The sequence below is a fragment of the Sorex fumeus genome, unplaced genomic scaffold (genome assembly GCF_029834395.1).
Source record: "Sorex fumeus unplaced genomic scaffold, SorFum_2.1 ptg000061l, whole genome shotgun sequence".
Lineage (NCBI taxonomy): Eukaryota > Metazoa > Chordata > Mammalia > Eulipotyphla > Soricidae > Sorex > Sorex fumeus.
In genome coordinates this window covers 55295246-55317113 of record NW_026606118.1, presented here as the reverse complement: position 1 = coordinate 55317113, position 21868 = coordinate 55295246, and the positions used below count along the sequence as shown (strand labels likewise).

At 40.4% G+C, this 21868-nt stretch overlaps 1 protein-coding gene across 3 annotated transcripts in view; it reads left to right on the top strand.

Annotated features, from left to right (window-relative positions):
• RUNX2 (RUNX family transcription factor 2) overlaps window positions 1-21868 on the top strand; it is a 150155-nt gene that overhangs the window by 109375 nt on the left and 18912 nt on the right. For all 3 annotated transcript variants that reach the window (XM_056125941.1, XM_056125940.1, XM_056125939.1), the window contains one exon: window positions 1157-1318. In XM_056125941.1, coding sequence (XP_055981916.1) covers window positions 1157-1318 — 162 coding nt within the window. The remainder of the gene's footprint in view (window positions 1-1156; window positions 1319-21868) is intronic.

Genomic DNA, 21868 nt, shown 5'->3' with positions numbered 1-21868 from the left:
GCTAAACCTTAACTTGTTGACTGCACAACACATTTATTCCTGCAGAGGAATTCCTGACAAGGACCATTTTCAGACAGATTCCAATAGGATCAAAGTCATTTGTCCATTCTATTTGAGGTCATTTTCTTACTCTCAAGACACTTTAAAGTCAATAGACTTTAAAATTAAGCTTTGTTGTGTTCCTATGATACTTTCCTGGGTTAGTTTTAGCATGAGAACAAGGCAGTTTCCTTTCTCTTTTTTTTCTTCCCTGCTCTCTGTTCTCCTCTTTGCTCTCACCCTCCTAATCCCTTTGCTCACATGTGTGGTCCTATTGACCAGCCTGTGAGACAATGGAATCACAGGCTTTCTTTATTAATTATTATCTACTCATGACATATTCGATATGCCAAACACAGTAACAAGTCTTACAATGGAGACGTTACTGGGCCTGCTCAAGCAAATCGATGAACAACGGGAGGACAGTGACAGTGACAGATTTTATTGAATCACTGTGAAATACACAGTTACAAAGTTGTTCATGATTGGGTTTCAATCATACAATGTTCCAACACTAGTCCCTTCATCAGTGCACATTTCCCATCACCAATAACCCCTGGGAATCATATACTTTAAAAATCCAAAAGCAAAAAACAAAAACAAACCAAAAAACCTCAAAAGCATGTCTGAAAAGTAAGAGCTGAATATGAAGTAATAAAAGTCTTTGGATTATTTACCAAGTTAATTGTTCAAAATGATTCTTTCCCCTAATGACAAAAAGCATTACTCTTTCATTAGAAGCAATATTAGAGAATATGGAAAATAAATAAAATATAGTCGAACTTTGTCAACAAAACAGTTTACTTTCTAAATGATGCTTAGAATTTCCAAATAGAAATATTTATGTATTGGAGAGGCAAATAGTGGTTAGGCATGGTGTATTTTGTTGCTTTGATGACTCCAGAATATTTTGTGCTATTTTGGACCCTACAGGGTAGAGTTGTTGGACATAAGTAGCTCTAATACATACATGTGCATATATACACATGTGTGTATAAGTATATACATGTACATATACGTACACACACATGCATGTTTTATCCTTTCTAACTTTGTGTTGCAAGTTCTAAGGTCACTGCAGTTGTAAACAAAGACTTCTCTTTTTTTTTCCCCCTAGATCCCAGGCAGGCACAGTCTTCACCGCCGTGGTCCTATGACCAGTCTTATCCCTCCTACCTGAGCCAGATTACATCTCCGTCCATTCACTCCACCACCCCACTGTCCTCCACACGGGGCACTGGGCTTCCTGCCATCACCGACGTGCCCAGGCGCATTTCAGGTAAAGACCACACTTGAACTAAAAGCCCACCTCCCGTGGAGGGATGGGGTTCGGGACGGCAGGATGGGGCATGTGGGCACAAGGGCCTGCCAGCTGGCTAAAGGGTCTCCTGACTGGTGGGGTGATGAAATTCTCCAGCTTTTCAGTCAAGGGACCAAAAATTTCCCCCAAATGACCTAATTTGATTAAGCAGCTGCGGAGGTCGTGCCATGCTGCTTTAGTCTTGCAGAATCCTACCCCTCTGATGGGCACGCTTTCATTACCGGGGCCGCCTTCTGAGGTTCTTCTGCCAGGCCTTCCTCTGCTTGTGTTCCTTTCTTTTCCTATCATCTGCCTCTAGTCCAAATCCTGGAAGGAAGGCCCGGTCCTCCACACAAGAGGCAGGAGTCCAGGCTAGCCATTCCAAAGGAGAGAGCATCTGCATGTTTAAGATTCTTTTTGTTTGTTTGTTTGTTTGTTTGATTTTTGGTCCATATCTCATTGGCTCTGCACTCAGAGAGAGATCAATCCTGACAGGGCTCAGAGGACCATATCGGGTAAAGGGGATTAAACCTGGGTTGGCCCTATGCAAGGCAAGCCCCTTAACTGCTGTACTACCTCTCCAGCCCCAGGCTTCGTATCAGAAACTAGACCTTGAAAATGCACTGAGGGCTGGCTGGGAGAGTCTTAAAAAGCAACATGTGCCTTCCTGTAAAGTGGGCTGCTATTACTCTTTATGTGGCAACCCAAGAACCCCAACATTTATCCCACCATCAGAAGAAATTGTGGCTCATAGCAGAGGTGCATGAAATTATCCGCCGGCCTCTTCTCTCTGTCTGAACAATTCCTGACAGAGGGCCTCCCAATGTCTGTGAATACTTCATATGGACAAAGGGAGAAGTATTAAAGGCTCTTGGCCAGCCCACAGGTCTTGTAAATAACAACAAGATCTCTGAGCACATCTACCCACAGACCACAACCCGGGCCCCATCTAGGAAGATGTAAACCCAGAGAGGCTCGAACACTTGGATACCATATTCGCCAGCCACTTTTCTCAGCGTGCGGGCCCCGTGCACCTGTTTGACTCCTGGCCAGGTTAATGCCTTTCTCTCTTTCTCTTTGTGTTTCTGTCTCTGTTTCTCTCCCTCTCTCATTTTCTCCAAAGCTCGAAGCCGTTACTCACTCCGCTGAGTTGCATCACTGACAAGCTGAAGCTCCACCATCAGGCTTGCAGGTTTTGATTAGTTCAGACTCCTTTATTCCTTTCAACTTGGGAGGAGGGAAGGCTTTCTTTCTCAAGCAAATAGCAGGAAAGGGCTCTCTGGTCCTAGTGCCTTCACATTTTCCGCAGCAGATGGACTCCCGTAGGGGTGAGTGGGGAAAGAAGAAGGGGGCGGGGAGGGAGAACTGGCGAATGATTTGCAAAAACCATTTCACTGCTTTTCGTTATGTCTGCTATCAGTAGTTTAATAAATCACATGGTATTTATTGGAGAATGGTGCAGAGTATAGAATTCTAGTGGTCCTTTCCCTTGGCTGGAGTTACTACCTCCTTGTGGCACAAATCAAAGATGCAGGAAAGGATGACTGAAAGTACAGGGGTTAATGAGGACTGATGTGGGTGTGGGTGGTGCTGAATTCGTTCTGGTAATTCCTCGCATTTTGTACTGAGTTCATACTGATACACGTAAGACCAAAATAACACTTTGCCAGGACAGATTAGTGAAAACTTGCTGCTGCGTAAGTTCCTCTGGGGTGTCCATCTATCCAATCCTCTGTGGCTGAAATAGATTTTGCTCCTTGTCCTATGGCAGTGCCTGCAGGGATGAAACCTCAGGGAGTGAGTGTAGCATGAGAGATACTTAGACACAGCATTTTCTTTTTTCTTTTTTTTTCTTTTCTAAAAGTTTTTTCCTTAATATATTAAAATTAAATCTTCCTTAAGTGTTTATTTTATTGTTTTTTTTTAATTAGTGAATCACTCTGAGGTACAGTTACATATTTACAAACTTTCATACTTGCGTTTCAATCATACAACGATCGGGTACCCATCCCTCCACCAGCGCCCATTCTTCACCACCAATGATCCTAGTATCCCTCCCACCATCCTCTACCCCCTCCCCCCCTCCCCACCCTGCCTCTGTGGCAGGGCATTCCCTTTTGTTCTCTCTTTCCTTTGGGGTGTTGTAGTTTGCAATAGAGGCATTGAGTGACCGTTGTGTTCGATCTATAGTCTATATCCAGCACGTATCTCCCAACCCGAATGAGTCCTCCAAAGATCCTTGGAGACACAGCATTTTCTTATGGAGCTGCCTATAACCTCCATGAGGAAGCCGTTGAAAAGATCACAGAAGATATGCTGAGAAAATGGATAGTCATTATTGTGTATCATTTACATGTGTGATATAAGACTGCCAGATTATTTTGAGTCTATTCATTAACGGATATTTGATGGATTTCCATAAATGAATACGACACAGTTCTCATTTCATAGAGAAAGAACCTGGTTAAGTGGCCGCCACAGCTGAGGCCCCAAACAGGAGAGTCTCTGCTTTAAACCAGTTTAAAATTGAGCTTAGTCCATTTTCTCCTCCTGCCCCAAGCAGTTCTATGAGTGGTTATGGGCAGTGATACGGTGCCAGCGTGGGAGGTTCTCTATTTACCTTTTTATAAACAATTAAGAGAACAAAAACTCCATCATGTCAGCAAGTAGGAAACAGGAAGAAGCAACTAGATGTGGACTGTTGGTGAACCGGAGGAGCACTGTTTCACCAGTCCTTGCTCATGGGTGTGGTCTGTGCCTCAGAATGTTACCTGGAAGACTCTGGTGAGCGCTCCTTTTTTTTTTTTTTTTTTTTTTTTTTTTTACTTCACACTGTGTCTGGCATATCGAATACTCTTGGTAGCTTGCCAGGCTCTCCGAGAGGGGCGGAGGAATCGAACTCGGGTCGGCCATGTTGGCTGCGTGCAAGGCAAACGCCCTACCGCTGTGCTATCGCTCCAGCCCTTTACTTCACACAAGCCAATTTGAGGAACTTTCTTATAGTTGAGTCTGTCTCCTGGGGTTTGAGATGCCAAAAACGTATAGCCTCTTCCTTACTTTACTCCTCAATGTCTGAATTTTTCTCCTGGGACCCATGACCTAAAAGGATTCTGCAAGCGAGACAATTATGAGGGTTTTTCCTTGTGCTTTAATATAAACCCTATGGGTCGAGTCTGTTCATGTTCTGTGCTCACTAATAGTCATATCTATTTCCCTGTAACGCCACAGACAGATAAAAATGCTAATCTTCATTTTCATCTCCATGCAGGCCTAGACTCCCTTTGCAAGGTGTTTTCCAGAATAGTTCATATATTTTTGATGTAAAAAAAAATCACAAAGGGGTACACATAACATTCTCATATGGCTTTGGGAGAGAATAAAATCTCCAAACTTATCCAATAGGATTGAAGGTTGATATACAACTCACATGTACAACTCACACACATTCTTCTCTGAAACTTATTCTTTGTGAGATAGAATATGAGCTCTATAGCTCCATTTTTTAGAACTACTCTGAGGATTAAATGAGAGACTTTATATAAAATACTGATATATAAAAGACAGTTCTAACATTTAAGATGTGCTATGTAGGGCAGGGGAGATATCTCAAAGGGCTAGTGCGCTTGCTTTACAGGGGAGAGGCCCTGTTTTTACCCCTATGACCACATGTCCCCCCAAACAAGTAGCTCCCAGGACTGACCTCTGAGCACTGGACTGGGAGCAATTTCTGAGCACCACCAGTTCTGGCTCCAAAATAACAATGACAAAAAAGTGCTGGGTTGGAGATATAATACGAAAGTTAAGATGTTTGCCTTATATACAGCTGACCCTGGTTCAATCCCAGGCACAGCGTATGGTCTCCCGACTTCCCTAGGAGTGATTCTTGAGCACAGAGCCAGCGTTTATAAAGCCCAGATCTTAGTGGGGTATGGCATCCCTTTCCAAAACGATGTAATAAATGTAGTTGACATGAAGCTCAACTTTTCTTCTGTAAAATTAGTCTTGTGTCTTGAGGTGTGGCTCAAGTTTTAGAGGCCCCTTAGGGGAGGGGAGAGTGTTCAGTTAGGACAGAGAAGGGACCACTATGACAACTGTAGCTGGAAATGATCACTCTGAATGAAAACTGAGTGCTGAAAGGAGATAAAGTGATGTACACAATACTCATTCAATAACAGTACTGTAAACCACAGCACCTAAAAGAGAGAAAGGGAGAGAGGGAAAAGAAGAGAGAGAGAGAGAGGACAGAGGAGAAAAGTGTCTGACATAGAGACAGGCTGTGGGGGGCATGGTGGGGGATGGGCAGGAGACTAATTGGGGACATTAGTGGAGGAAAACGCACTGATGAAGGGACGGGTATTGGAACATTATGCACTGAAACTCAGTTATGAGCAACTTTATAACTGTGTATCTCACGATGATTCAATAAAAAAAAAAGAAGAGTTTTAGGGCCCTCAGGCATAGCCTGGGCCCCTGAGAACTAGGTTCTGCTGGGTGTCACTGGGAGCCACTCTCATACCCCAAATTGTATTTTTGTGTAATTTATAGGCAAGTCCTAACTTAACTAGGTAAATAAAAACTCAAGAAAAAAATATTTACTTTACAAAATAGATTATTATAGAAGATTTTTACAATAAAAAATCGACAGAGCAAGTGTCCTCAGATCGGATCCCTGGCATCATACACAAAAATAAAGTGAAAAATCATTGAAATATTTAATGTTTTTAATGAGTTAATACTTATGGGACATTTATAAAGCACTTTGCACAGTGCCTAGGGTGAAGAAGTACTGAGTAGGTGTTTGTCCTTGTTCTTATTCTGTAGATTTACAGTCATTATCTCTATAGAGTTAATGGCAGTTGGGAGCTATTCACAAAGGGTCAGTGAAGCATTAAAAGAAAATAACTGCTCAACTATAATGTTGGAAAATAGAAAATGTCATATTACACATAAATTGGGAATAAAAATGTTTTTTCCCAAGGGATCGCAGGAATCAAATTACATATTTACTGGGAATAAAAATTACACATAAACTGGGAATAAAAACGTTATTTTCCCCAAGAGATTGCAGGAATAAAGACAACCAGAAGGAGTCTTCGAAAGTGTTATTTCTAAAAAAACATTATTTCATCCTTTTTTTCTAAAAGACCATTCCAAAGAAAGACCATGGTTTAATGTATTTGAAGAACTCAGAGAAACTAGCTTCTTCCTGTTTTGAAGCACTTTCTTCTGAGTAGTATTTCAAGTGTGGCTACAATTGCCAGAACTTAATGAATTACCATTAGGACACTAATATTGTATAGTGACGACTTGTGCTGTCTCCTTCAAATCCTTAATGGTCATAAAATAGGATAAAACAGAAGTAGAAAAAAAGCAAAGTAGAAATAAACTAAGAAATAAAATAAGATAAAATGATAAAGTTACATTACCCATGGTTCCTACTTTTCTGCAGAGAAAGATGAACATTGAAGGGTCTTGAAGTTCAGAAGTGCAGCACAAAGATTCCAGAGATATTTTCTTGACCTGGAATAGCCTTGGATTATAAGAATAGTTGCAGTTGCAGGTTTTTGAATGAATAATGCATTAGTTATGTGTTACTAATTAATGAAGTCTTCCATAGTGTGATGTGCTTAATTTATATTTAGCGGAGTTAATAACGCATTCGTTATGCGTTACCAATTAATATAGCCTGCCATATTATGATGTGCTTAATTTATATTTAGTGCAGTTAAAAAATTCAAGCCCCACTAATCAGAAACCAGCCTAGTGACAATCAGAGGACAAAAAAGTCATGTTGGGCTGGCTCTCCTTCCCCACCAGACTGACAATCAGTATGACCTCATTGCAAATTTATCAGAATATAAGCAGCCCCCACTGCCCTTGAGTGATTTTGCACATTATCTCATTTCATCCTATGTGGTCTTAAGAGACAATTCATTCTATAGAGGTCGTCACAGTTACCTATCACAGACTATTAAACGAGCAAGGTGTGTGGCAAAGCCAGGGCCGTCTGAACCACGGCATGTTGCATGTCTTTATCTTTGTCATAACATTATCACTCATGCCATTTTGTTTTTTGATGTTCAAAGTGTGTGGGGCTTGCCACACAGATTATAATTATTTTGTAATTAAATTACAAAATTCTATGTAAATAATTACTGACCTCCAAGTATATTTTATGTAATTATCCTACTATGAAAAGAAACACGTTGCGTGTGAGTCTGATTCTTTGACTTGTGCATGAGGGTGTGAGCCATTGTCAAGTTTCCTCAGGGATGTACAGTAATCGACTGTATTGCAGAGAGCTCCACCCATCCCCTGTGTCAAGTCTTTAGATAAACCTGAGTCTATACTATTCTTTGGTGTAGACAAGGTAGAAGGGATTCGTACAAGTACTTTTTATGTGGTCTGGCTTGTTGCTTCTGTGACTTGTATGATTCTTTTGGGGGTCTTTTAGAAACTTAGTGACACAATTCCAGAACCCCAGGGAAGGTATTAGCTACCTCACTTCCTTCGGGAGAGCTGCTGTAGATTATATGGGGGAATATTTTCTCTACTTTCAAAGATTTTTTTTTCATACGAGACCATTAAGAACTGTAATAATTGTTGAATTCCCCTCCCCCAACATTTAACCAAATAGTCTTGAATATCTTCTTTCAAAATATTTAAAGGTCAGAAATTTCCACTTAACTGCATAGGAGAAAAACATGGTTCTGTTATTATGACTTTTGTTTGCTAGACTCTAATATTTCTAAAGGTCAGCAGAATAGGTCTTAGCCTATCAACTCAAATCATGTTGCTAAAAGTATTTTAATACTACCATGAAACATGAAAATTGCCAGTAAGGGAAAAAGCCCATTCAGTCACTCAAAGCCTTTCAGGAAGCTTGTTTCTATGTCATTTCAACCCCAGTGGCATTTGATGCATTTCATTCTGAAATGTCCCTTACCACCAAGTGTCTGTCAAATCTCCTGAGTCAGGTTTAGAAACTAGCAGCTTTCGTAATGTGCCAAGTATATATGAACATTTATTTCAGCCCAGCCACTCTTAATTCACAGGAGGGAGTGACGCCTTAAGAGAGGTTAAAAGGAAAAGTCCAGCAATTAATACTAATAAACCAGAAAGTTAAAGCAACTGTAATAAAAACGCTAGAACATTGTTACTTTTTACTACAAAACCATTCCTCTATTAAGAGCACCTGTCTGGTGGACACTGCTATCAGAGCAGCCACGGGCTAGTCATTAAGTTTAATAGAAGCCACTCATGTTTCGAAGAAGTTCTCTGTTTAAAGCCACAGAGGGGGAAGTTATTAAGTTTAATGGACCCTAAACTTAAGGCAAGTCCTTTGTTACCGATTGGATGTTCAATAGTCTTCGCTCTATTGTACTGACTGTGATTGGTTGGTTAGGTTATTTTTGCCTTCTTTTTTTTAAAAAGGTGACTTTTAAACTTTCAGTCACAGTGAATTACAGAGTTACAAAGTTATTCATTATTAATTTAGGGCATGCAGTGTTCTAATACCAGTCCCTCCACCACTGTCCTCAGTTTCCCTTTTGTCCACCAGTCTGCCTCTAGAGCGAACACTTTCCCTCTCCACACATGCCCTAGTGCTCCCTCCTCTAATTTATCCTACCCACTTCCAATCCAGTGGCAAGCCTGCTACTGAAGAATATTTATACCTCCTGTAAGCTAAAATTCATCTTTCTTCCTAAAAAGATAGGTTCTCATCATTGTGTGTATGTGTGTGTGTAGGGTGCACAGCTAGTGGTGCTCAGTCCTTATTTCTGGCTCTGTGCTCAGAAATCCAATCCTGGTGGGCTCAGGGGACCACATGGGGTACTGGGGAACAAACCCGGGTCAGCCTCATGCAAGGAAAGCACCCTACCCATTGTACTATAGCGTACTATGGTACGTCCTCTTCTGCCATGAGCAAATGATGCTTTCATGATTGCCTTGGCCCTCCCTAACCCCAATCGTCTATACATTTTGAGTGACTGAAACCGAGGACTAAAGAGTTGGTTTCCATTTCTAGTAGATCCGTTTGAGAGAGGTGGCTTAGCTCTCTTGAGTTAGGTTGTATGACTAGTTCCTGTTATTTGTAGCTGGACGGAAGTGCCAGAGAGTAGAGTGAGGCTGGTATGCTTGGTTTGACTGATTTTATCCATGGTTCTTGTCAATTATTTCTGTGAAGTTGTAATTTTGATAAACGGTCCGCTCCCCACTCACAGAGAAGAGACTTAGTAATGAAAGGATTCATGCGTATTGAAGGTATGTCAAAGACATGGTTCAAGTTTTTCCTGAAAAAAATATTGTTGTAATCCCCTTCTCATAAAAGAAAACTGGGAACTTGGCCTTTCCTTCACCAATAACATTCAAGTTAATTTTCTAATGACACAGTGGCTTCTGTGGTTTACTGGGATTATGAGAGGGTGGAGGCAGTTTAACAGAGGAAACCTGAGCTTCAGTTTCATAGTCAGGATCCTTTACACTCTTCTCAAATCCATCAGTTAGTGGATTGTGCCTCAGTGGTCTTCTATAAGCTCCCAGTTACCCATCCACCTGTCTCAGAGTAAGATGGTTCTCTGGTTCATAGAAATTTTAGTAAGAAAGTTCACCTTAAGCTGATAAATGGGAAGCAAAACTGGGGGAAGTCATGGTTTAGAAAGTGAAGAAATGTACTTCTTCTTACATATTTTGCCTTAGGCATACCCCACAGAAGTGCAAGACCCTGGAGTGGTCTATGAACTCTAGTTAATAACTTATTTGTAACCTGTCCATTGATTGTAGTGCATATATCACACAAATGCAAGATATTAAAAATAAAAGAAAGTGACAGTGCAGTGGGTGAAGCTTAGAAGAAGAACTCTACTTAATATGCTCATTTTTTTCTGTAGACCTTAAACTCTGAAAACAAACAGAAAGCCACATCAACTTCAAACAATACATAAAATATTACAGACAGAATGGTTTCATTGGCCTGAAAACTTTTGTGTTACATCTATTTATGCTTAATATCTGAACCATGCTCCATATCTCTCTACCCCCAAACCTGGCGATTATTGCTCTTTTCTCTAGTTCTACATTCTTGCGTTTTCTGGAATATCTCATAATTGGAATCATACCATATGTACCTTCATCAAACTAGCTTCTTTCTCTTATCAATATTCATTTAACATTCCTCTGTAGTTTTTTCATGGCTTGTTAGTTCATTTCCTTTTATTGTCAAATAATATTCTGTTCTTAAGATATTATTATTATGTATCTATTTATTCTTTTTGCAGTGCAGAGAATTGAACTTAGGACCTTAGACAAGCAAATCAGGTGTGTTAATATGTCGGTAAAAGCTTCAGGATTGCTCCTCCTGACCCTCAAAGCATCACCGACCCATCTCCCTTTGTCACCAACTTTCTCAAAGATATTTCTTGTTAGGAAGCACCTCCTACATTCCTTCCTGGGAAAATTCTTCCTCTACCACAATTGCCAAGTAATGGCCCAGATGATGGTTTTCCAATACTTTGGGCATTTTTCTTAATTTATTTTAGTTAGGTCTATAGGCAAATTTCTAAAGAATTACATTTAGGTGGTCATTTTTAAACACCTACATTTAACTGGTCCTGTCAATTCACGTACAAAACAGACTCAGCTAAAATAGCAACTGTTTAGATGATCATTCAACTGGCTCGAACTGGTTGTCTTTCCATCCAAGGATGTTTCTATTCACTTAGAAATGATAGGTAAAGGAATAAACAGTATCTGCATTGCAAACCATAATACCCAAAAGGGGGAGGGAGGGAGGGAGGGAAGAAGGAAGGGGAGGGAGGGAGAGAGAGAGAGAGAGAGAGAGAGAGAGAGAGACGCAGACAGGCAGGCAGAGACATAAATAGACAGAGACACAGACAGAGAGACAAAGAGAGAAGAAAAGTGCCTGCCATAGAGGCAGGCGGGGGCGGGGGATTGGCAGGAGGGAAAATGGAGCCATGGGTGGTGGAAATGTACCCAGGTGGAGGGATAGGTGTTGGAACATTGCATGGCTGAAACCCTATCTCTCGATGACTCAATATAAAAATAAAATAAAATATATTGTTAAAGGTAAAGGTAAAGGCCCTCCCGTTGATCGTCGATTTGCTCGAGCGGGCCCAGTAATGTCTCCATTGGAGACTTTGTTGTTACTGTGTCTGGCATATCAAATACTCTCGGTAGCTTGTCGGGCTCTCCGAGAGGGGCGGAGGAATCGAACTCGGGTCGGCCATGTTGGCCGCGTGTAAGGCGAACGCCCTACCGCTGTGCTAATAAAAACTAAAACAAACAAACAAAAAGAATGCCTGGCCTAGGAGACAGAGATAATACAAGAGGTAAAGTACTTGCCTTGCACGTGGACAATTTTGGCTCAGTCCCTGGCACCCCATATGGTCCCCAGAGCACTGTTGGGAATGATTCCCAAGTGCAATGCCAAGAGTAAACCCTCAGCACTACTGTGTGTGGTCCCCCTATCCTCTCCCCCAAAATATTAATACTTTCAGTGTTGCTTTCAGTGTGCTATACCTGCCCCTTTCCAAGCCAGCCTGGTGCTCTGCATCAACAGGGCAGGGCCCCATAGAACCTCCTGTGGCTTGCTTCCCCAGCCACCTTTTTCTTCTGGGTGAATCATTCTTTCACCTCCCCTCATGTATTTCTCTTTCTGCGCTCGTGCATGTCAGTTTATCACTCACTTTTCCCTTTTCTACTTCTCAGAGATAGCACCTGCATCTTTTGTCTTCTTGCCTTTAAACGAGTATGGGTTGAGCAACATAGTACGTGCTTAGTAAATGTTAGGTGAAAAAAGTGTGAGTGGAAAGGCAGATTGAATAAAGCAGGAAGCGAGGCAGGTAGAGGAAAAGAAAAGGGAAAAAGAGAAAAGAACATTTTGTTCACCTGGAACAACAAAGAAAGGGCAAGAAGAGAAACGTTTCTTGCTGATAAGGACAGGAAATAGCACAGTAAGAGTGTGCATAAGAAGTATATATTTTTATCTCCAAGTCTTCTTTTCTTTTGCAATGTGTTTCGGATTTAGAACACATATCAAAACTGCATCTGCTTCCAGAACTTGCTGCTAACAGTTAGTAATCATGCCAAAACATACTTTAGGTCCAGCTTGAAACCAAATGATCAAATAGATTTTTTTTCTTTCTAATTTGGAATCTGACATAATTTATAGCCGTCATATAATAAAGTGTCAAAGTCTTTTCTGAGAAATTGATAGAAATGAAATTAACTATGCTTGTAAACTGAAACAAAACTTCCTCTGAGTAAAGCAAAAGATGTGGTTTTGACAACCTTGGCTTCTTACAAAGCCTTATCTGCAGACAGAGCTCACTCCCTTTTCTTTAACTCTTGCCATAGTCTCATTTCACCTTAGCCTCCTGGGCGCTGGGCTCTGGCCTCACTGAAGATGGTCTGTGTACCCCCTCATACCTGGCTCCCTTTCTTTATTCTTATTCTTGGCCTGTATCATGTGAGTTAGAGTGGCCTTTGTTCTTTGGGTTAATAGCACTGTCCTTCCGTTGTTCATCCATCTGCTCGAGCGGTCACCAGCAATGTCCCCATTGTGAGACTTGTTACTGTTTTTGGCATATCCAATACACCACGGAGAGCTTGCCAGGCTCCCGACGTGTGGGCGGGATACTCTCGGTAGCTTGTTGGCCTCTCCAAGAGGGACAGAGGAATCAAACCCGGGTCGAACTCATGCAAGGCAATTGGGTTAATCACAATCACATAAAACTTTTCTCGCATCTGCCATTTTATGTCAAGCTATGTTAGTCCCGATTTTTCCAATTACAGTTGGAGTTTTGGTTGGTTTTTAGATATTAGTAAAGTAGTCTGAAGTTGTTTCCATTAGTTTTTTTTTTCCTCTCTATTTTTTTCTTTTTTGCGGGGTTGGAGGGCGTTCTCCCAAGCAGTGCTCAGGAGCCTGGGGAACACTACCAGCAGTTCTTGGCTAAAAGGCTGAGAGTGGCAGGGCCCATGGATGTGGTATCGCTCTGGCCCTGTATTGCCAGGTAGTGCTCGGGGGATCCTGCGGTGCCAGGAATCAAGCTGGGGTCAGTCACATTCAAGGCAAACACCTCAACCCCTGTACTATGTCTATGACCCTCAGGGTTTTTTTTTTGTTTGTTTGTTTGTTTTTGCTTTTTGTGTCACACCCAGCAATGCTCAAGGGTTACTCCTGGCTTTGCACTCAGAAATTACTCCTGGCGGTGCTTGGGGGACTATATGGGATGCCGGGGATCGAACCCGGGTCGGCCGTGTGCAAGGCAAACGCCCTACCCGCTGTGTTATCACTCCGGCCCTGACCCTCAGGTTTTATCTTACTTCATTCAGATAATAGCTTCAGCCCATCAAGATCATTTTCGGTTTTTAACTGTCATCCAATACCTCTTGTATCCTTTCCTCCGGGGTTGCTTTTTTGCAATTCATTTCCATGTCAGTACAACAAATTCTTATCTCATACTTGAAATTCTTAGGTAAGCAATGAATAAAAAAAAGAGGGGGGGTCCATGATAGGTCAAATAACTGAGTGCATGCTTGCATGTGGGAATCCAGGGTTCTGTCTCAACCTTCGCATAGTCCCCTGCAAAGGAGTGACCTCTGAGCAATGAGCCACATGGCATTGCTAAGCCCAGCGATAGGATGCCAAAACAAATTTTTAAAAAGGAAAAATAAATGGAAGACATCGTCTCTGCCTTCAGAGAACTTTCAGTTTCACTGAGGAGATGCAAGATTCAAATATGAGAGTCATCTTTTGGATTGGCCTGTGTAGGTGCTAGAATTTGTACAGAATGTTGGGGGTTTTACTGAAAGATCTCTCTCTCTCTCTCTCTCTCTCTCTCTCTCTCTCTTTCTCTCTCTCTCTGTCTCCCCTCCTTCCCCCACCCCCCGGATCTACTAATTGCTATCTGCAACCAATGGAAAGCCTTTTCTGTTAGGGAGAGAATATCATTCTGCTCAATTTATACTTTTACTCTGAGTTGCTATAACCGTTATAATCTTCAACTTAATAATTATATTTGTTGAGACATGTGCTTTCACCATGTTTCTTAAGATATGACAAGAGTATATATAAATAAAAACCTGGTTTTATAAATAAGAATCCCAGCTAGATTGATTACTCCCCTAGGCTAAGGGTCTGGTCTTCTTACTCACCTGGTCATTTTTACAACTAGATTCTAGCTAGATTAAAAGCCTTCTTTAGGTCCAAAAATCCTCTCTGCTCTTTTTCTATCTTCCTCTCCTAATTCCATGCTGTGTGTGTATATATGCTCTTGGAAAGTACTAGAATACTAGTACTTTAGTAGTCAAAACATCAACTTACATCAGGGAACCATGGTTTTTCATTGGAGGACTGATACCTACCATTTCTACTCATTTTATAATATAGATTTGGTCCCAGCACACTTTGTTCTGATTTCTCTTTGCTTGTTATCTCTGTGATATATGTATGTGCACATATATGTTGTATTATAAACATAATTGCTGCAGAATTGAGTGTCTGTGAGGTTTATTATTTTTGGATATTAATAACTATCAGCCAGGGTAATGTTTACTTTTTAAAAGGAAAGAAGTAGAATAGTTGAAACCCCCATGTCTTAGTATTATTGTGTTGCTTAATCATTAAGTATAGATTTCTTAAGATATATTAATTGATCATTGTTAGTAGGTAATGAAAGTAGAAATTGTATACTTAGTGTTTTTTTTAAATCAGGGGTTGTTAATATGCAGAGACAGTTATAAGGTGAAATTTAGAAAGATATACTTGAAAGAGGTAACTATAAACAATATATGCTTTTTAATAATTAAAATACTGTGTTTTGAGAGGCAAATGATGACAGTAAATTGATCAAAGCCATTTGGGGATGTTTCAATTTCAGATTCTAACTCATCTTCAGACTCCTTTTGTGCCTGTTTTTTTGAAAAAATGAACAGGAAGGCATTATAGTGTTAAGTTGAGTCAATTTAAATTCAGTTGGTCTGAGGAAAATCTCGTATTCCTTTGACCATACTTTGTATGACCATACTTTGTATGGGCTGGAGCGATAGCACAGCGGGTAGGGCGTTCGCCTTACAAGCGGCCAACATGGCCGACCCGAGTTCGATTCCTCCGCCCCTCTCGGAGAGCCCGGCAAGCTACCGAGAGTATTCGATATGCCAGACACAGTAACAACAAAGTCTCCAATGGAGACGTTACTGGGCCCGCTCGAGCAAATCGACGATCAACGGGAGGGCCTTTACCTTTACCTTACCTATACTTTGTATAATTTTTAAAAATGTAACTCTAAAGAAATTTTTGAATATCAACTTCTTATCAATTGTTTCTCCAGTAGCATCATCTCTAAATATATTGCAAGATTTCTTAAGCAGAAAGATGGCAAAACTTTAGCAGATATTTTGGCCTTTTGTTAGAAACTTAGAAACACAACTAAGATGTAGACATGCAGACTGGAAAAAGATGAATGTTTCTATAGCCAAACATTACCACACTCTCTCTAACCAAAGTGATCATCGTTCCAGCTCTCTGTTGTAATTAGTAATAATGCTATCTTTAATGGAATAATAATAACAAATATAATGATGGTTATAAACACTCTACCCTGTGCCAAGGAGAACCATGATTCATGATAAATCAATAATAAACCCACTGATGTGGTCACAATAAACCCAGACATAATTAAGAAGAACCCTTTCTAAATAAAAACTACAAAGGAAATAAAAATAGGCTTGGAAAAGAAGAAAGGCCTGATAATAGTTTTGTGGTACTCATCATTAAAAAACAAACAAGCCCACTAAGCTCCCAAAATACACCTTAGGCAAACAATACAGTCTCAGTTTAAAGGAACAGTGGGAAATTGACCTAAAAGATTCTAGGAAGGAAGGAGTTTGATCCTTGGGCAATTAATAGAAAAGAGTTAAAGTTTTCTCTGACCTTATAAGGTGGTAGGTGATACAGGTTACTTATAAAGTACGAATTGGATATTGATTTTCTTTTTTGTTCAGTCTTATAATATCTGTCCTTGGTGACTTTAGACCATTGGCATTCAAAGTGATATAGTTGCATAAAGGTGGCCACAGATGTCATTGTTTTCTATTCCATTTGTGCTTTATTCTATTTATTTTCTCTTCATTTTCTGTCTTTCGTGGTTTTAACTGACCGTTTATATAAACCATTTTATCTCCTTTCTTAACATATCAGTTATACTTTTTAAAACATTTTTTTTGTGATAGCCTTAGTATTTTCAAAATTCATGTACAACTAATCCAAGTTTACCGTCAACAGCACTATACTGATGGATGTCTTAGAATCTATATACATCTTTGTGTTTAGATGTAGCTTTAAGCTTCTTTGTTAAAAGCTGGGGGAAATGTTGGATCAATGGAAAGAGAATAGTTTTGTAAGAAACTGCCAAAAGATCTTTCAAAGTGGCTATACCGTTTTTTCAGTCCCACAAACAATGAATGACATTTCCTATTGTTCACATGTGTCTTGATTTTAAGTGGGTTTCTTGCAGATATCATGTTGTTGGGTCTTATTTTTTGATCCACTCTGACAATCTCTGTCTTAATTGGTGTATTTAGACTATTGACGTTCAAAGTGATTATTGATGTGGTTGGATTAATATCCTTTTGAAGGGTTAGTAAAACCCCAACTAACATCTTTAATTCAGCAAATGATTAAAGCATTTAAATTGAGACATGCTTTCCAAATGATGATTGCGCCCAACATTGATAAAATAACAGCAGTTCAATAAAATTGTGTTGAGCTGATTTCATTTATCAGAAAGTTGTTTCTTCCCAGTGCCCAGGCATATGGTATAGTGAGTGGTTCAACACTCAGTATCTTTTGACTAGCCACAGCACTTGGGTAGAGATTGAGAAACATGTCTTTTAAGTTTGAATGCGTTTCTGAGTTCCTGATCAGATCCCTTAACTTTTGTGGTCTTAACTTCCTCATGTGTAAAGTGGGAGAGTTGGACTGGACATTCTCCAGAGTACATCGTTAAGGTTTGAGTATCTGTGATTATAAAAGAAGGTCTGAAAGGGTGTAGGTAGTTTTTGTATGATTTGATAATGATCACATTAGAAAATTAAATGCTGCCATCCTTAATAATAATAAAGGCTATGTGAACTAAATTAACAGGAATAACTGCACCAGATGGCAAGAAAAGCCTTGCTTTGTGCTTCAGTTGTAATATACAGCAACTTCTGATCATTAATCATTTAATCCAGAAAACCACATGCTCAGACCTTGTCACTTGACCGAAGCTGAATGCCCAGTTCTAAGAAGAAGCCTCATATCGTGCATATATGTTAGAGACCACACACAGACTTTGGAACCTTGAATTAAATTTTAAATGAAGAAGTTGCATCCCATTGATATTTTACATACCTTTGCAAGGTTTTCGTGTAACATATTTGTATTGTACCCTCTTTACCTGAGAATGGTTATAATGAAGTAGAATTTATCTTGCTTGAGAAATGGGACTCTGCATAAACTAAGGGTGACTTCAAGCAAAAGTACAGGTGAATTCTGTTACGAATTCAAAAAGACCTGGAATCTCCTATTAAAAAAATAAGTTATACTTTAGAGAAAACAAGATATGAATTACTGAAACATTTCTTTTTGTGAAACATTGCTACTAGGGTGTTTTATGTTTCCATGATAAGAAATACTTATTGAGGGGCCAGAGCGATAGTACAGCAGGTAGGATGCTTGCTTGGCATGAGGCCAACCTGGGTTTAATTCCTGGAACCCCATATGGTCCTCTGAGCACTAGAAAGAGTGATTCCTGAGTGCAGAGTAAACCCTAAGCACTGCTGGGTAAGTTCCCCCAAAAAATCACCAAAAATTATTGGTACAATTTTGTTATAACATTATATGGACTCTTACTGAAATTATCTAGTCATCGAAGAAACAGTGAAGAGTAAAAGAAGGAGCATATTAAGTGTTGGGATTAACTACTCTGTCTTTGGAGCCACACCCTCTGGGTTTAAATTCAAACTTTCTTTGATCACTAGCTGTGTGATCTTGGGAGGCTAATTTATCTGTACCTCAACTGTTTCATCTGTAAAGTAGGCATATGATAACAATAATACCAACATTAAAGGGTTGCTCTAAGGACTTAAGGATAGTGAGTGATATGTTTTTTTAAAAAATTTTTATTAGTGAAACACCATGAGGTATAGTTGTAGACTTACAAATTTTTGTGCTTGGGTTTCAGTTATACAATGATCAAATACCCATCCCTCCACCAGTGCCCATTCTCCACCACCACGGATCACAGTATCCCTCCCACCCCCATCCCCCCCAGCCCACCCTTCCTCTGTGGTGATATGTTTTAAACCCTTAGAATAATGCCTGATATCCGTAAATGATAACCATTGTGGGGAAAAGTTGGGAAATTTAAAATAAGGAAAATATTAAATGTCACATACTGGGAAATAAATAAAATGAGATGATGATTGAGGAAGGAACATTTAAGCTGATATTTTTAACAACAAGTGGAAGTTAGCCCTGGGAAGATCCAGCCCAGGCAGTTGACAAACTAGTGTGAGGCTCTTTATTTATTTATTTTGCTTTTTGGGTAACACCTAATGATGTTCAGGGGTTACTCGTAGCTCTGCACTCAGGAATTACTCCTGGTGGTGCTTGGAAGATGATATGGGATGCCGGGGATTGAATTTGGGCAGGCTGGGTGCAAGGGGAACGCCCTACCCGCTGTACTATTGCTCTGGCCCAATTTATTTATTTTTTAATTAAAATTTATTTTATAAATCACCTTTAAATACACAGTGACAAAACTTTAATGATGGGTTTCAGTCATACAATCTTCCAACACCCATCCCTCCACTGGTGTACATTTCCCACCACCAATGTCTCCAGTATCTGACCTACCACCCCCACCTACCTCTCTGGCAGGCACTTTTCTTCTTAATCTCTCTCTGCTTTGGGGCACCATAATTTGCAGTACAGATACTGAAGGGCCATCATGTTTTATCCTTTTCCCACTTTCAGCACTATTTCCCATCCAGTTGGGATAGAGAAGGGACCACTATGACAATAGTGTGAGGCTCTTTAGTTGTAAAGAACTTCTGGAGCAAGGCTTGAAGGAGATGAAATAGAGATGGGCTGTGCCCAGGATGTGCAGGACCTTTGCTGGTCAAGATTAGAAATTTGTGTTTGAGGTTATGTGCGGTGGTAAGTGATGGGCAGATTTTAAGCAGGTTCATGAATCAATGGATTTTTTTTTTTTCACAAAGTCACTCTGGATGTTCTTTGGAGCACTGTGTAAGAGGGTGAGTGAGGCAGCAGGCACCCGGAGGAGAGACTTGCTTGTGCGTTGTGAAGAGGGAGATGCTAAGGATTGAAGAGTGCAGTGCCTGTATAATCAGAACGTGTGCACGTGCTTTCCCCCAATTGTTCACTTACCTTAAAAGGACAACATTGCGGGGTTGGAGCAATAGCACAACAGTTTGGGCATTTGCCTTCCACGCGGCTGACTTGGGCTCAATTCCCAGAATCCCATATGGTCCCCCGAGCACCGCTAGGAGTAATTCCTGAGTGCAGAGCCAGGAGTAAGCCCTGTGTGTCCCGGGTGTGACTCAAAAAGCAAAAAGCAAACAAAACAAAACAAAACAAAACAAAAAAAAACAAAAACAAAAACAAAAAAACCACCCAAACCCCCCCCCCCCAGAAAACCCTGAAAGAACACACACACACACACACACACACACACACACACACACACAAAACCAAAAAAAGGACAACATTGCATCTGATGAAAATTTTAGGTACTGTGTAGATCTTGTTCACACACCCCACAGGGAAGTAGTTGTTTTAGAGTACCGGGATTTATTAGGTGAATACCAAACCGCCAATCTAGAAAAAATCAGGTCAGAAATCCATATTGAAGCCCCAAATATTAGGTTTGTTTTCACTGACAGATCAATCTGATTATTTCCAGTAGCTTTCCTTTCTTGTTGCAGTGCAAACATGGACTCAGGGCTCACAAGTACAAAGAAGAGATTAACTTTGGGAACGACCAGCATTATATATTCTTCACTTCCTCTTACATTGCAGTTCCTAGCAATTCTCTTGATTGCTTTTAAGATGGGATGAAATGGAAATTATTTTCTGGGTGTGACTCCATGCTGCTCCTTGAACCATCACACTGGGAGCATGTGGCAGTAACAATGATATGAGCTCATCGCTAGACCAGGAGCTGGGGGTTACATCAGGCTTGCAAACTGATCTCTTGCATCTGAGCAAAGTATTACTGGAGACACCAGTACTTGTCCTTCTGATGAAGGGAATAAATACCCCAGCTAGCATCCTTACAGAGGACTGAGGAATTGGCATAGATGTTTAAATTAAGGAAGAACTTGAATCAGTAATGGATGAGAAACTAACTTAACCAGTACAAAGTCAGGTTATAGGAGGAAACTTTAGTTCACTGGCTGAGAATATTAGTCAGTGTTCACTTCCTTCCCAGACCCTATACGTTGGTGAAATTTTTCTCCCCAGAGAAATGAATTCGGTGCTCTAGAAATTGAATTTAAGATCATGATTCAGAAAGTAGCTCAGCAGTAAGGCACTTGCCTTGTATGTGTGAGGCCCTGCCTCCTCTCCCAAAAGGGTATTGGTGATGCTATGAGTAATTTTTCTCTCCTTGGATATAAATGTCCTCTTCATCCTCAAACCTAGACCCGCAAGGTGCCCTGAAAATTGTAACAACCATTTGTTTGCCAAAGTGCTTTAAAGGAAAGAAAGAATAAAAAAAACCAGGGTCTGGGGGAACATTTCCCCCAGTGGTCTTATCTTCTTAATATATTTGACAGATTTGCTTTGAATTTTGGAATCTCAAAGGACTAAAAACTAGATAACAATTCGGGGATGGGGAGGATATCATACCCCAATATGGGAAATCCAGGTTAATTTTGAGGCTTTAAAATAATGTTACAAAGGGGGAGCTTTGAATAATAGGCTGGTTATTTCTTTTGCCATTAAACCAAGCCTAGCTAGAAAAGGGAAATTTTTTTTTAGAAGTCCTGACAGCAGAAACCTCAAGGCACAGGTTATAGAGGGGTAGGATGAATCTCCTCTTCAGATAAGGGGGTGGTCCTGCTCATATTCAGACTCTTCTAAGCCTCAGGATGTTAGTAGTGCTCTTGTCCACAACCACACTGCAAGTGATACTGGAAACACAACAGTTGGATTACAATCAGGTTAAGGAGCATAGACAGAAAACTGGAACTCTGCTTATATTTGAAACCATCAGCGGACTTTCCAAACTGGCTTTTGATGTGACACTTGGAAAGCCGTGCCTTCTGCTCTAGGTCGTTGTGGACGGGTAAGCCACCTGATGGTGTTCTGTTGCCATATTCCCTTGTGTCCAGAGGAAGAAAGAAAACTTCACCACAGTATGCCACACCTAAAGATCTTTCTGTCAACGTTTTAATTAGAAGGTGAAATTGTCACACTGAAATCATAGGGCTTCCGGTTAA